The sequence below is a fragment of the Neopsephotus bourkii genome, unplaced genomic scaffold (assembly GCF_033783945.1).
Source record: "Neopsephotus bourkii isolate Nb327-2 ecotype Australia unplaced genomic scaffold, CSIRO-AGI_Nbou_v1 NB_1765, whole genome shotgun sequence".
NCBI classification, from domain to species: Eukaryota; Metazoa; Chordata; class Aves; order Psittaciformes; family Psittacidae; genus Neopsephotus; species Neopsephotus bourkii.
In genome coordinates this window covers 1,056,101-1,069,877 of record NW_026902239.1, presented here as the reverse complement: position 1 = coordinate 1,069,877, position 13,777 = coordinate 1,056,101, and the positions used below count along the sequence as shown (strand labels likewise).

At 38.5% G+C, this 13,777-nt stretch overlaps 1 protein-coding gene across 4 annotated transcripts in view; it reads right to left on the bottom strand.

Annotated features, from left to right (window-relative positions):
* TULP4 (TUB like protein 4) overlaps positions 1 to 13,777 on the bottom strand; it is a 161,162-nt gene that overhangs the window by 123,307 nt on the left and 24,078 nt on the right. For 2 of the 4 annotated variants that reach the window (XM_061378227.1, XM_061378229.1), the window contains one exon: positions 4,409 to 6,709. In XM_061378227.1, the coding sequence (XP_061234211.1) occupies positions 4,409 to 4,660 (252 nt within the window). In that variant the 5' untranslated portion in view covers positions 4,661 to 6,709. Of the gene's footprint in view, positions 1 to 4,408; positions 6,710 to 8,202; positions 8,552 to 9,588; positions 10,928 to 13,777 lie in introns of those variants that run through there. The other 2 variants (XM_061378228.1, XM_061378230.1) reach the window with 2 other exon arrangements.

The window sequence follows — 13,777 nt, the reverse complement described above, 5'->3', positions numbered from 1 at the left end:
CTAAACAAAACAGGGTGGTTTTTGCAGCTGTAGTCATGCACTTAGTACACTTAAATAATGTCAAATGTAAATAAATGAGCAATTTACTTTATGTTTACAGTAAAAAATGTTATACGTACTCAATAACGTGTTCAGCATGCTACTTAATTCACTGCAACTGAATTTGCATATTCTTGCACTACCTTTTTTAATGCTTCAGTCCAGCAATTAACATACTGAATCTTATTAAATATATCTAAGACGTATTTTTACTTAACACAGTGAAAATATACACCTGCAAAATATATTTTTTAAACACATAATTTAAGAAACATTAAGTGGCATAGAAACTGTTACCATCTTAACACACTGGATACAACAGAACCCATTAAAAGCAACACCTACAGCAGCACCATCCAACCAATATGATTTGCTGGCATCCTGTAGATCTTTCACTGGAAGGGGAAGATCCCTATAAGGCTAACTAAAGCCCATGAGGATAAGTTTGGGCTTTTTTTCTCATTACCTTTCACAGATCCTGTTGAAAATCTCTCCCCAGAAATCTCAGGATGGCCCAGAAGCTGAAAGCCAGTGTCTCCATGGTATTAAAAATAGCCTGGCATGCTCCAGGGCCTGCTAGTCACACTAAACCCTGACCCTCCTGAAGTGACCAGGTATTTTTCATTTAATCCTTTATTCATTACAGAACTAGTAAGAGTCATAAAGGAATGTGCTCAATTACGTTCCTAACACCATTTCCCAGTGCAGCCAAGGAAAGTCAAGTTAGGTCAAAATCAAAGACTTCTAAATTTCACTCTGTAATTTCTGCATAGCATTACATTTACATATGCAGTGGAGGGAAAGGTATTTTAGACCACCACAACTCTGCTCCCTAGATGCTAATTCACATCTTGTAGTACAACAGCACATCTTCCTGCCTTATAACCTTTCTGACACATTGAGGAAAGAAACCCAACAGCCAGCCCGTCAGTTTATTCTCCCAAACCAAGAGAATGTTCTAAAGCCAAACTGAAAGATGAGCCTCTGCAGTCATTCACATCTGCTCCATCCACTACTAACCCATACACACACCTCCCATATCACAGTCAGAGACACAACACGTTCCTATGACACTTGAAACACATCACTGCTGTGCAACGCAGGTTACCCCTTCCTTCTGCATCATAGTTGCTTCTGTCTTTGATACATGCCCATTTAAATTTTCATTTCTAGAATGCTGAGGCTTACATAAACAAGATTCAGGACTGTGACTGTAATGCCAAAGTTAAAAAGGATTTATCACCAAATGCAGTATTTTGACCTCTTGCTACAGAATAAATGGAATGCGCTTATTTTGATCACTGTAGTTATCCCTTGAAATTACAAAAAATTGAGGTTGTTAATTAATATGGCAGCCACTTCCTAATTCAAACTCTAAAAACCAACCTTGAAGTAATTGTAAAAACACAAGCGTGGCTCATGCTACGAAGCATTTCATTCTCAGTTATTGTTCAATGAGATGAGTCATTCAAGTTCACCACTGCAATTTGCTTGTCAGTAATTAAATCCTGGAGATTCTTCATTCTTATTTGTTCTGATATGCTACAGGTGTGCTATGACAGTCAAAAAGGACCTGTGTACAAAAAAAAAGCCTCAGCAGGAAAAGCTGAATTCTCTTCAGCAATCATAAAAACATCACGAAAATACATCACTAGCATCCACCTTCATGACTCACTTAAAAATAGTCTCACGTTCTTGCCAAAAGCACAGCACTGCTGCATCACCTTTTCCAGATTTTCACCCTAAAACTGAAATACAATGTACTGTTCTGCCCACAGCATATTGCTAATTATACCCCAAGCGGAAAGCATTTAGCTTCTGTATTTTCACTCTTCTCTGTTCATTACAGCATTTCACACTTTATAATTGAATGCATACTAATATCAAAGCAGCAATCTTTGTCAGAAAAGCAATAAACTTGACTTGTCACCCTAGCTTTATCCCAAAGCAAAATATGTAGAGGTACAAATGACCATTTCTGGGAAGAAGGCAATATAACATGTGAAACACACAGGATCTTGGAATTTTAATTCAATCACATCCCTTTGGGCACATTTTGTACAACAAACATAACATTAATCAGATATATATAGCAGGATATGTTTGAAAAATTAGCATTTTCCATTGTGTAACAGTACACAGAGGAGACAAGGTTGTTGTCGGCTTGCTTTTTAACATGAGCATAGGAAAACAAAATGTTTGCTACTTCTTATGCAAATATTAGCAATAAACAGCACTGTTCAATGTTTTCTTTCAAAAACTCTTTCAGCACACAGATTTAGAAGTAAAGGTGTTTTCTAAAGAAAAAATCTTTTAAAACTCGACTATATACCTTTAACAACAAACAAATCCTGTATTACAGTTTCATTTCTACCAAGATCAGTAATATTCTTCGGTAAGCCTGGTGAAGAGTGTTATATAACACACCATCTTACAACACTGAACTTTCTCTACACTGATGCTCAAAAAAATGTGCCAGCAGGAAAATCTGATGGCAGCCACACTCACCACAGAAAGCTAGTTGCACTACAACCACTTCTCTTCTTCCTCCCATATGACCCCACCATACCAGTTCTCTAGTGCCATACAGACGGATTAATTGGCAGTCTCCATTCTGGTCATTCACACATTTTCTGCTATCAGGAAAGTTCTTCACAAAAAAACAACTCTTTATTAATGACAAGCTTGACCCTACACATTTTAAGTGCTCTCCACATCAAACAGAACATTTCCCTCTCATCTGAGAGTCTCTTTCATACCAATCACTGGTAAGTAAAAGGATGCACAAACAGCTCAATCCACACAGCAATGATGCAATGACCCAGAAAGAGAATCTAATGGCCAACTGAGTAAACAAAGCAAACTAGCCAAAATCAAAGGGCAGCATGCACATCAGCATCTTCTCCATTTAACTGGAGCATATTTAAACCTAGTCTCATATATCCACGTTCTGCAACAAGACTTCATATTCCCATGACCAGGCTTCCCACTTCCTCCAGGGTTTCCAAGATACTTATTATGCAAAAGGGGAAAAATGGGTGCCCAAGTTCCCAGAAAAGTTAGAGAAGAAAACATGGAGAAATGAAAAGTGATCACTGTATTACACATTCCAAACACAAAATGCAATCTGCAATTGAAAATTCTGTTGACCGCTAGAGACAGTTCAAAACAAAATGCTGGATTCAAAACTCATCATTCCCTTTGGGAAAAGGCGGCTGTAATTTTCTGAATAAGCCTTATACAGATATATACATGAATCTGCCTCTCATCTATAAATATAAAAGTTTCTATAATTTACAATACACCCACACACCTGCATATAGAAAAAAAGCCTGTGGAAGCAGTTATTTTAGACTAAACATTTATCCTCTGCTCCCTTTTTCCCTTAAAAAGAAGATTATTACTAATGTTACACAAGAACTGAAGCCACCCACTTCTAAATCCTTGGTGCAGCTTATGACAGAAGGGCAACATATATTGAGTCCAACAAGTAAGTAGCATAAACGAAAAACCACATTGTACCTTTGGTTTTAATTTCAGTATATACAATGTCATTCCACCCACTAAACAAAAAATAAAGCTCTGATTTGGACAGTTTTTTTTTCAAGGAGGACATCCAAATGCAGCCTAACTAAAAAGCAGAAATAAACAAAGCCCTCACACCTGTCCAAGACACTGCATGCTACTGGGCATCACACTTTCCATGAAGCATTATGCGAAGAGAGAGAGGCACCAGGATGATGATAAAGCACAGCTAAAATACATTACCAATTTATTTATCCCTTTCAGAAAAAATGAATGAAAAGTTTTTGCATTACTGTAATCGGGACGATGCTTGCACTCTGAGGTTACAGCATTTCACTGCAGGGCATCTGAATGTTTTTTCTGATTAGTCCCTTTTACTCCTTCTCCTGACAAAATTAAAAGCTTTTCTAGAGATGACAGCCATCCCCTGCCACATGCCATCCCAGTTTGCAGCTTCCAGAAAACTTGGCAGACTTTACTGAACAAATCTTCTACTCCCCTGCCTTTCCATAAGTCTTCCAAGCCCAACTTTAATACTGTGTAACAGCAATCAGCTATCAAATTTTAACCACCTTAATGCACATTTGTTTAATTTGTTTGGAAAGTGGGAGGCCCTGGGAATGAAGAAGTAAATAGGCCAGACCAAAACCAGACTAATTTCCAGAGAACCTCCCCATCATCAGCCTTACGTGCTCAAATTCATCAGAAAGACTCCAACAGATTCCAATCACATTTGGGTTAGTCTTGAACCTCTTTCATACCACCCCGTCAGATTTTAAGTAGAAATATTACACAAAAAGCATTGCCATCATTTCCTTCAAAGTGTAACACACATTTTGCTTACCTCGCTGTTGTGGCCCCTCAAATTGAAGTTGATTCTCTGAGGGGTGTTCCGGTCCCTCCTGCAATGGCTGGAAGTAAAAGTGACCCCTACAACTCCTCTGCCATTGCCTGTCGCCAACCAGCCTTCCTCATAGTACCGCCTCCTGCACACTGGTTTCTCCTTCTCACTTTTGGGGACTCTCCCTTTCCAGGAGAGGCAGAGGATGTTGGAATCGCTGCAGAGAACAGGCCCATGTTCCACTGCTGCATACATGCTTTTGAAATATTTTATTTTTTGACATAAGAAAGTAATATGTCTAGTGCACAAAATTTAAATCAATTTTTTTCTCTTTTTTATTGATAAGACTGACCTGGGATAGATCATTGAAAGGGAGGAGGATGGGGTCAGTGTTTATAAATATCCACCAAATGCATAGTGAAAAATTCCTCTATAAAAGATGATGGCAGTTGGCTAAGAAAAAGTAACACTTAAAAAAAAATTCACGTTCATTTTTGTTTGAGTCTGTAGAGTGAGGGTGCACTTATCCTTTGGAGAAACAGCTACTTCATAAGAGGCGCTCAAGAAATGGTTAAGTCATCTTTTTGCTCAACTTGATATAATCTTTATACAGCCTGAGATTCCAGTTTAGCGTAATGCAATTCCAGAGACAAAGAGTTGCAAATGTGTAGGTTTCAAGTAACTTAAGGCTTTTAAGATTTCCTCCAGACAGATTTTCTTCAAAAGTTCAGTTGCAGAAATTTAAACACACGCACATACATATATATGTATATATATGACATTCATCTTTTCCAAGCTGCCCTCTGGCATATCTTTTCCATCTGATGTATTTCTGCTGCTAAAGCTGAAAGAGATTGCATAAAGGGAAAAAAAGGCACACAAACCGTGCGAAACAACAGACCCGAACTTGTGCAGACACTGGTGTGCCAGGCCAGTTGGGAAATCCCTCTTGGTACTGAACCACTCGTTGGACTCAAAAGTTTTTGCAATCCAAAGCCAATCCACTTTTCATTGCAGCACTTTTTTTCCACCAGAGACCCAACACAGCCTGAACTGTTTATCACGCTATCTTGCCTGCTTTCCCACTCTTTGCTGCCACACACGAATGAAAAAGAAACCCCCTCTTCATTTACAGCAGAATCAAAAAATATTCTAAAGCTTTTAGCTTTCAAGCAGATAAGTTTGCCTCAGGTGAACCATGAAGTTCTCTCTCCTCTGAAACAGACTAAAATGTCAAGCTGTTTTTCCTTCACTTTTCCCTTTTTTCTGCTACAAGGAATCACAGATTTTTCCTCCTATCATAAAAAACAAATGCCACAGTTAAAGCACATCAAGTAAGCACTCTTTCAAAATCTTCTAAAATTCAAGGAAGGAAGAAATATAATCATCTAAAAAAGAAAGAGAAGCAGCATTAAAAATCTGACTTCCTGGGTTCGCTATTTCTCTAGGTATTTTCCTTGCTTCTTTGATCGGATCTTTCCTTCTTGATGCTTGTCTACAGCACAGATTCATAGTTCCAGACACAACATTTGCAGCTGTACAAGAAGGAAACATATGAAGTATTCCAATCGTTTTATTTGAATAACATTTATGAGCTCAATTAATTAGTATTTATACCACACTAAGTGAAAGGAGGAAAAAGGAGAGGGAGAAAGAATATGCACCAGTTTGATGAACTGGTTAACTCAAGAAGGACGATGAGGTTTGCTCAGTTCAATGCCCAGAGTTGTCCCATAGTTCCTCAACTTATTTACTTCCAGTCATCATTACTCGACATGTGGTCACGATTTATTAGTCCATTCACAATCTATTGAGCCCAAGGCAATACGTGCCAAAGACCATACATTATTCCTCTGCAATAACAAAGTCAGTTTCCTCTACCCTCTGTATTTTTCTTGTTTTCCTCACAGCTATTAATTTAGATTGCAGAGGTATTTGTTAGGCTTTTTCTGTGCAGAGGGTGTTTTTTCTTCCTCTTCTTGCAAACTGTTTTCACCCGTGAAGACCATGTGGAAAGCTGACCAACATTACTAGCAGGTGTCTTTCCATGGGTTACTGATTGCTGTGCTGTAAAGGTGCTCCATCTGGTTCTCAAATTAACTTTCATCAATTGCAAAGCTCTCAGGAATATGCAGGAGTAAGTCTATGCGATGACAAAAACATGTGCGTTTCCATGTACATGTGGTGCACACACCAGCTCACTCAACCAGGTACTCTGAGATGTATCTGCCTTTTCAGTTTAGCTGTGGTGATTTCGTAAGATGCCTGTTATTCAAAATTTGAAATCCCTGGATTCTTCCAACTCTGCAAGACAACACACACACACATACAAAAAGAAGAAAAAAGTCAGTAAGTCACAAAACAACTTAAAGATACAAGGACTGTTGTTACAGTAATCAAAGCATTATTATTAAGGACTTTAGACTGGACTCCTATAAGATACGTGCGTTTGTAGACACATGCAATATTCAGACACACACACTTCCAACGTTCCCAAATCTTCACAATTGACATGTTTAACTAATGTAACACATACATAAAGGATATATTAGGGCATGGGGGGTGGCAGAGAAGGAACTTTCTTTTGGCCACAGTCACTGGGGTAACCTCTTAAAGATTTCACAGCTTTGGAGTGAGGGCAGGGAAGGGAGGTCTCAGTGACGGGGCAAACACAGACCCCAAGGCACACAGAATCACAGAATGGTTGAGGTTGTAAGGGACCTCTGGGCATTATCTGGTCCAACCACCCTGCTCAAGCAGCGTCACCTACAGCCAGCTGCCCAGGACTGTATCCAGGCAGCTTCTGAATCTCTCCAAGGATGCAGACACTTCACATCCTCTCTGGAAAACCTGTGCCAGTGCTCAATCATTCTCACAGTACAGAAGCATTTCCTGGTGTTCAGAGGCAACCTCGTGTTTCAGTTTGTGCCCACTGCTTCTAGTTCTGCCACTGGGCAGCGCTGCAAGGATCCTAGTTACCTAATCTTCATTTCCTCCATGAAGTGTTTATGCAAATTGCAAGTATCTCCCTGAGCCTTTTCTTCTCCAGGCTGAACAGTCCCAGCTCTCCCAGATTTTCCTCATATGAAAGATGCTCCAAACCATGAAAGTGCAGTGTTAATAGTCTCAGAGGAGATTGAGGAGTTTCCTCCAGGGCTTAAATTACTGCTTTAAAGGATCTAAGGTACTCCAAAATTAAAGCTTTAGGAGTTTTGAATCAATATGGATGAATTTTAAAAAGACTGCTCTTAAAAAGACTACTCAAAAGTAGTCTTTCTAGATTTCAAAAGTCTCTATTTGAAGAAGAGGTGAAATTCCCTAAAGTCAGCTATATACAGAAGAGTATAAATATTGTAGAAGAGACCAAGCAAAAGGCTGTCCAGGGTATCCCAGAAGTTGTATCTAAAGTGCATACATACGCACAGTTATTGCACCTATATGGTTATTGCTGAAGAGAGCTCATTTTAATTTACTATTGCATTCATGATATTCATCAAAGCTGTAAAAATCATCTTGTTTATATTACATATGGCACTGTACTAACCTCACATTTTTAGGGTTATCAATAAAATTTTTTTTAAAAGAGGAAATGATAAGAAAAACTCACAGATACAAAGGTGAAGTCATAAAGTAGTGTACAACACTACTCGGCTAGCACACTTATCAGGAACACTGTCCATGAGGTCTGGTGAGTCACCACCAGAACTTTTCAGTATTACAACTAACTGAAGGTTTAAAAATAATGGCTGCAACCATTTTTTTTCATCGGAGCATGATGAGCATATGAGAAATGCCACCTGTACTCTCCAGATCTATGCTGTTTCTCAACTATAGTCCTAAGAAAGTTCTTATAAAGGAAATGCCAGAAAAAACTTTCAGACTTTCATAACACACTGGTTTGAGGAAGAATTTCTGCACTTTTCCTATGTACAAACTTGATCCTGTCAAGGATCAGCATTATTATTTCCATACCCACTGGAACCTTACTAACAAATATCTACATTCAAGTGTTGACATTATATACTAGTGGCATGTCTATTATGATGCAAGCCTACAGAGAAAGAAAAAAAGATGGTTTATCGAGAAAAGAGAAAGCCTCTGAAACATCAGTTAAGAGCAGCACGAGGTAAGCATTAAACAGAAATGTCTGAACTGTGCAAGTACCATGACTTGACAAGTGGATTTTAAAATACAGACAGCAGTAGATGCAGTGGTTTTGCACAAAATCTGTATGCAATTTCTGTCCTTATTCACTGCATATAAAATTAATAGGTTTGAGAAAAGGACTCTTCTGCGTCTTGGCCAACAACCCTCTCTCACCTCAGTCCCATTTACCATCACTTTCAAGATTAGACAAACCAAAAGCTCCTTAAAAATAATTATATTCTTATAAAAATATCCCAGCTGCATTAGGAATGCTGGACAGGAAGAGATGAAAACCTAAAATAGCTACAAAAGGAATAAAGTCAGTCATTATTTAAACACCTCTCTCTCTCCACAGTACACCCTACAAGATTATTTTACCTTTAAATCACTGAGGGTCAACACTTCCTTTATGTTGCACTTATTAAAAAATACTTTTAAGACTGCAGTGTTAAACACTCAAAAGACAGGCTGAATTAAAATTACATATATTATATATTAAGATTTAATTCTTTCCGTTCCCCTCTCTTTCATTTCTACCCTCTCAGTATTTCCTAAGAAATAATTAGAAGATTTGGATGCCAGTCTTCCCTCAAGAAAATCAGTAACTAATTTAGCCACCCCCTCCTTCCTCTGCCCTTACAGCAGTCCCACAGTCCTATTCTTTTTCACATGTTTAAATCAAGCTTTTTGCCTTTTTTTTCCCCACCATGAAAAAACAGCGTAACGGCTGCTACGTCCATTGAAAAGCATGGGCAAAAGCTGAGGATAAAAAGCATTATAGAAGAGCTATTTCCACAATCTTAGCACTAGTCTGAATTCAGTCTGGGCTACCCACATAAAGAGAACTTGGTCTTCCAGATGAAACTCATCCCAACTAAATTTTTAATGGCTTTTTTTTTTTTAATAATCAAACTTTATGCATTTTTTCTTCCAGAGTAATCATACAAGTATACTGGATTCTGGAAAAAATATTCTTCGTTGCTGTTAAATTACTTTCAGCAGTACTAGGACACTAAATATCAACACATTGCAGTTACCTGCTTTTAGTCTCACTTAAAAGAGTAGCTGAAAATATCTTTATTCTCGATTTTCCCTTCAAGAAAAGGAGATGCTTCTTGGGCTCACCCTCTAACACTGTTCTGAATTTAAGCCTTGTGTTTTAAAACATTTCTTAAGCACAGGCACCTAATGAGACAAAAACATATTAGACCTGTAACACAGGAAAGAAACACAAATATTTCATTTGATTTTGCTCTGAAAGCGTAGCTCTTCTCAAATGCAAAACCAGCAACACGTTTCCACATTATAAATTAGGATATTCATTTTAAGAAAAGAGAATGAGCTTATTAACAGTGGTTGCTATATTTTAATGTCAATATTTTTACCTCCTAACTGTTTCCATTAACTCATATAAAGTGTGCTAAGCCACAGCTGGACAAGCAGGAAAATATTTGCTTGTTCTCATGCATCTTTCATTGAAGTGCCTCTTTTGTCGACAGAAAGAAGTCATGCACAGCCGAGTGTACCAATTCTGCAGCAAGCTCTTCAGTACTTTATGTTTATTCAATACCCTACTCATCAAGGCTCCAGAGCAGAGTATCTGAAGAAGAGGATAAAAGGAGACACGGAGGGGAAGGAAAGCATGGAAGGAAAATTCAGGTGAGCACACACTATTTCTAAATTATATCTTCAAAAAATTCAAACCCAAAAAGGACTCACATCCTGCACTTTGAAGATTCTGACTGCCCAAACATCTTACGGAAAGAACCGTAAGCTACAGAGTCTTTGAAAAGTCAGGCTACCAGATTCCAGGATTCTTCAGCCTAACCAGATTTCCTTCCTGTCAGACTTGCATGAGGTCAAAGGAAATTGTAGTTTTCCCTCCCTTTATAGTCTAAAAAGGAAAAAATATAAACCAGTATCCAAGAAGACAGCAAGATACTTAAAAAAAATGAGAGGCCACAAATTTGTATTTTGTTCTGAAGGATCGAACCACAACTGGTTCTGCACAGTCAGATGATCCCATCAGCTATCAGATGGTGACTGTGGGAGTAGTCTTCAATGTTGCTACTGAACACTATACCACAAAATTGGCACATTCTGCAATACAGTCATTATATTATAGTCTAAATACTAAAGAGTAGAAGCTGGCAAGATGACACATTTTATTGTTTATTTAGTCCAATTTATAAAGTAACATAAATTATTAAATAATCCTATCCAAGGGAAAGAAAACCATTTAACAAAATTAACTACTCATTTCCTAAATGGCTAAAGTACATGCAAGAAATGGTAACTAGTTTGAAAGCAAAAGGATGTTTATTTCCTTTTTAAAAAGGGCAATTCCATAGGGAGAAAATGTAATTTTGACCTGAATGAGTACTGGTTTTCCTCCTTTTTTACTTATATCTTCTAATTATAGAATCATAGAATCATAGAATAGTTAGGATTGGAAAGGACCTTAAGATCATTAAGTTCCAACCCCCCTGCCATGGGCAGGGACACCTCACTCTAAACCATATTACCCAAGGCCTCCTCCAACCTGGCCTTGAACACTGCCAGGGATGAAGAATTCACAACCTCCCTGGACAACCTATTCCAGTGCCTCACCACCCTAACAGGAAAGAATTTCTTCCTTATATCCAATCGAAACTTCCCCTGTTTAAGTTTTAACCCATTACCCCTTGTCCTGTCACTACAGTCCCTAATGTAGAGTCCATCCCCAGCTTCCCTATACGCCCCCTTCAGATACTGGAAGGCTGCTATGAGGTCTCCACGCAGCCTTCTCTTCTCCAGGCTGAACAGCCCCAACTTTCTCAGCCGATCTTCATACGGGAGGTGCTCCAGTTCCCTGATCATTCTCGTGGCCCTCCTGTGGACTTATCTTTGCTTTATTCACCTTCCACTGTGGTGTAAGTCACTGAGGCTAACACCGTTCTTTCATATTACACAACAATACAAAATTAATTTGGAGGACAAGATTCTAAACGAATACCAATAAGTTAAGTAGTGCTTGTTCTGCACCCCTAGGGAAAAAAAAAGGTTAGAAGATGCTTGATTTTTGTTCTGCCTGTTCTTAAATGGTTTTCTTTCCACAACATTTGTCCTTGAGTAATTCTAGAGGCTTTTCACCTACTCAGGGATGGCTGCATGGCCTGGGCAAGACAGTCAGTCATGCTAAGCAGAGACATAAAGAAATCTGTAACCCCATTATAGCTGCACAGAAAGAGACACATAGCAAAGGTGTAATGCTAGGCACTGTAACTGCCAGCCCACTAATACAGGCACTGTAATGTTAGTTTTATGCACCTATATATTGTTAAGCAAATAAAACTGACAGAAAACGTATCTGTTGGCATATTGAGAGAAGTGAAGCTTGTATTAGTGGCTGTTCAGCAGACATTCCTTGTGAATATTGACAAAATTTATTTCAATGCAATACTCTGACAAGCTTACAACCATCTCCGCCACCAAATTATGCTCTCAGAGAAGTGAAAATGAAAAATAGTAGTAGCTGACTGGTATTTCTGATGTGCTGAAACCCTCCTGGGTTCTTGTAATGGGGAAGAAGGCAATATATGTATCTTGTTTACATTTTTTAAGTGCAAGATCTTTTTCCCTATATAGCTCCTACACAAAAAATAAGGGAAATACTTCTATTATTTCTAGAACTATTGCATATACTCCTCTTTCAATGCTTGATGCTACACAAACCAATTAAATCGGAGTTAAATTAAAAATACATTTCCGAAGAACGAGCAAGAAACAAATGTTAAGATGCCTTCAGGAAAAATATTTTCAAGAAAAACACCAAGGAACCTTAAGAAAATTGTCAGAAGCTATTAATGGAGTTGTCAAATTTAGTCACATTCTCCAAAAGATGGAGGCATGAAGACATGAAATCCAGTAAATTGTTAGAAGTGTAGGAAGTGAGGTAAATAATTATGCTATTCACAGGGAAAAGAAGTTAAAAAAGGTAAAAGCACTGCCAAGCAGACTCGGCTTCCACACTAAGGGTATATGAGCTAAACAGAACCTATCAAAAGAGAATACCTAACTTAGGTGTGGGGTTTTGTTTTAGCTTGGATTTTTAAACACTTTAGAAAGTGTACACTTTAGGTGAATAAATGTCATGTCCACTTGTGAAAGAACTGCTGTAAGACCAGTTAATCAGCTACTGGGCAAACACACATGGGAAATTTCTGAGTGAAATCCTGCTGGATCTGTTATGCTTGTATGTCAGGGAAGCAAACCAGAAAAATAATTGAAGGCTGAATTTCACAATACAAAGCATTCAGCTGCAAGACAAAAGTATTTCTGCTCCCACAGTTCTGTTTGCTTCTTCCTCAACGCCTAGCACTCATGAGCCATGCCCCTCATTTAAACTAGGATGATTATTCAAGGATGCTACACTCTGAACTACATCAGAGAAATGAGCCAATTAAAAACTTTGAAAATGAAGATTCACAATATAAATCCGCTTTGCCCGATTCAGGTGCACCCTCAGCTTCCCTTGTGACAAGCCATACCCCCCCAGCCTCTACCAACACAAGTGTCAGCAGTTCAGGAAGCTGATCTTGACAAAAACTTATCCTCCAAAACAGCAATCAGCTTTAAGGGAGCTTCCCTTTGTGAACTCAGCATGCACGTGCAGCATCACTACTGTCAATGTAAGAAAGCGAGTGGGAGGCATGGTACCACAGCAGCCTAGATTTCAATCACTTTGAACTGTGCTCAAAAGCTTTTTTTTGTTTGTTTTAAGCTGAATCAATCCCCAACACAGTCCCAGCACAGCCCCACATTCAGCTGGCAAAATGTAGAAGGTGAAGCTGTACAGCATGAATGAGGAACAGAAGTGAGGAATACTCGCAACTACGATTGGCACGTGAAAGCTTCTGATGAGAATTTTTGGCCATGGCGTATTTCTGAACTCAAGGGTTAACCCTCAGAAGGGAGGGAAGCAGAGTTTGCCTTTTGAGGATGAATTTAAGATGGCTGTCACAATGTCCTGGAGCCAAAGCCACCCATCAGCCATGCAAATATGCCTCATTTTCAAATAAACTGAAGTGGGTGGAAATACTTCAGACAGATGTTGAAAGTCCCGTTTCAGAAAAGATGGATGTACAAATAATATATATCAGCCTTTTAAATAAATTGAACATTTACACCACTGAAACACATATTCAAAATCTTTAGAGGTTAAAAGAAATGTAAAATGCAACCAAG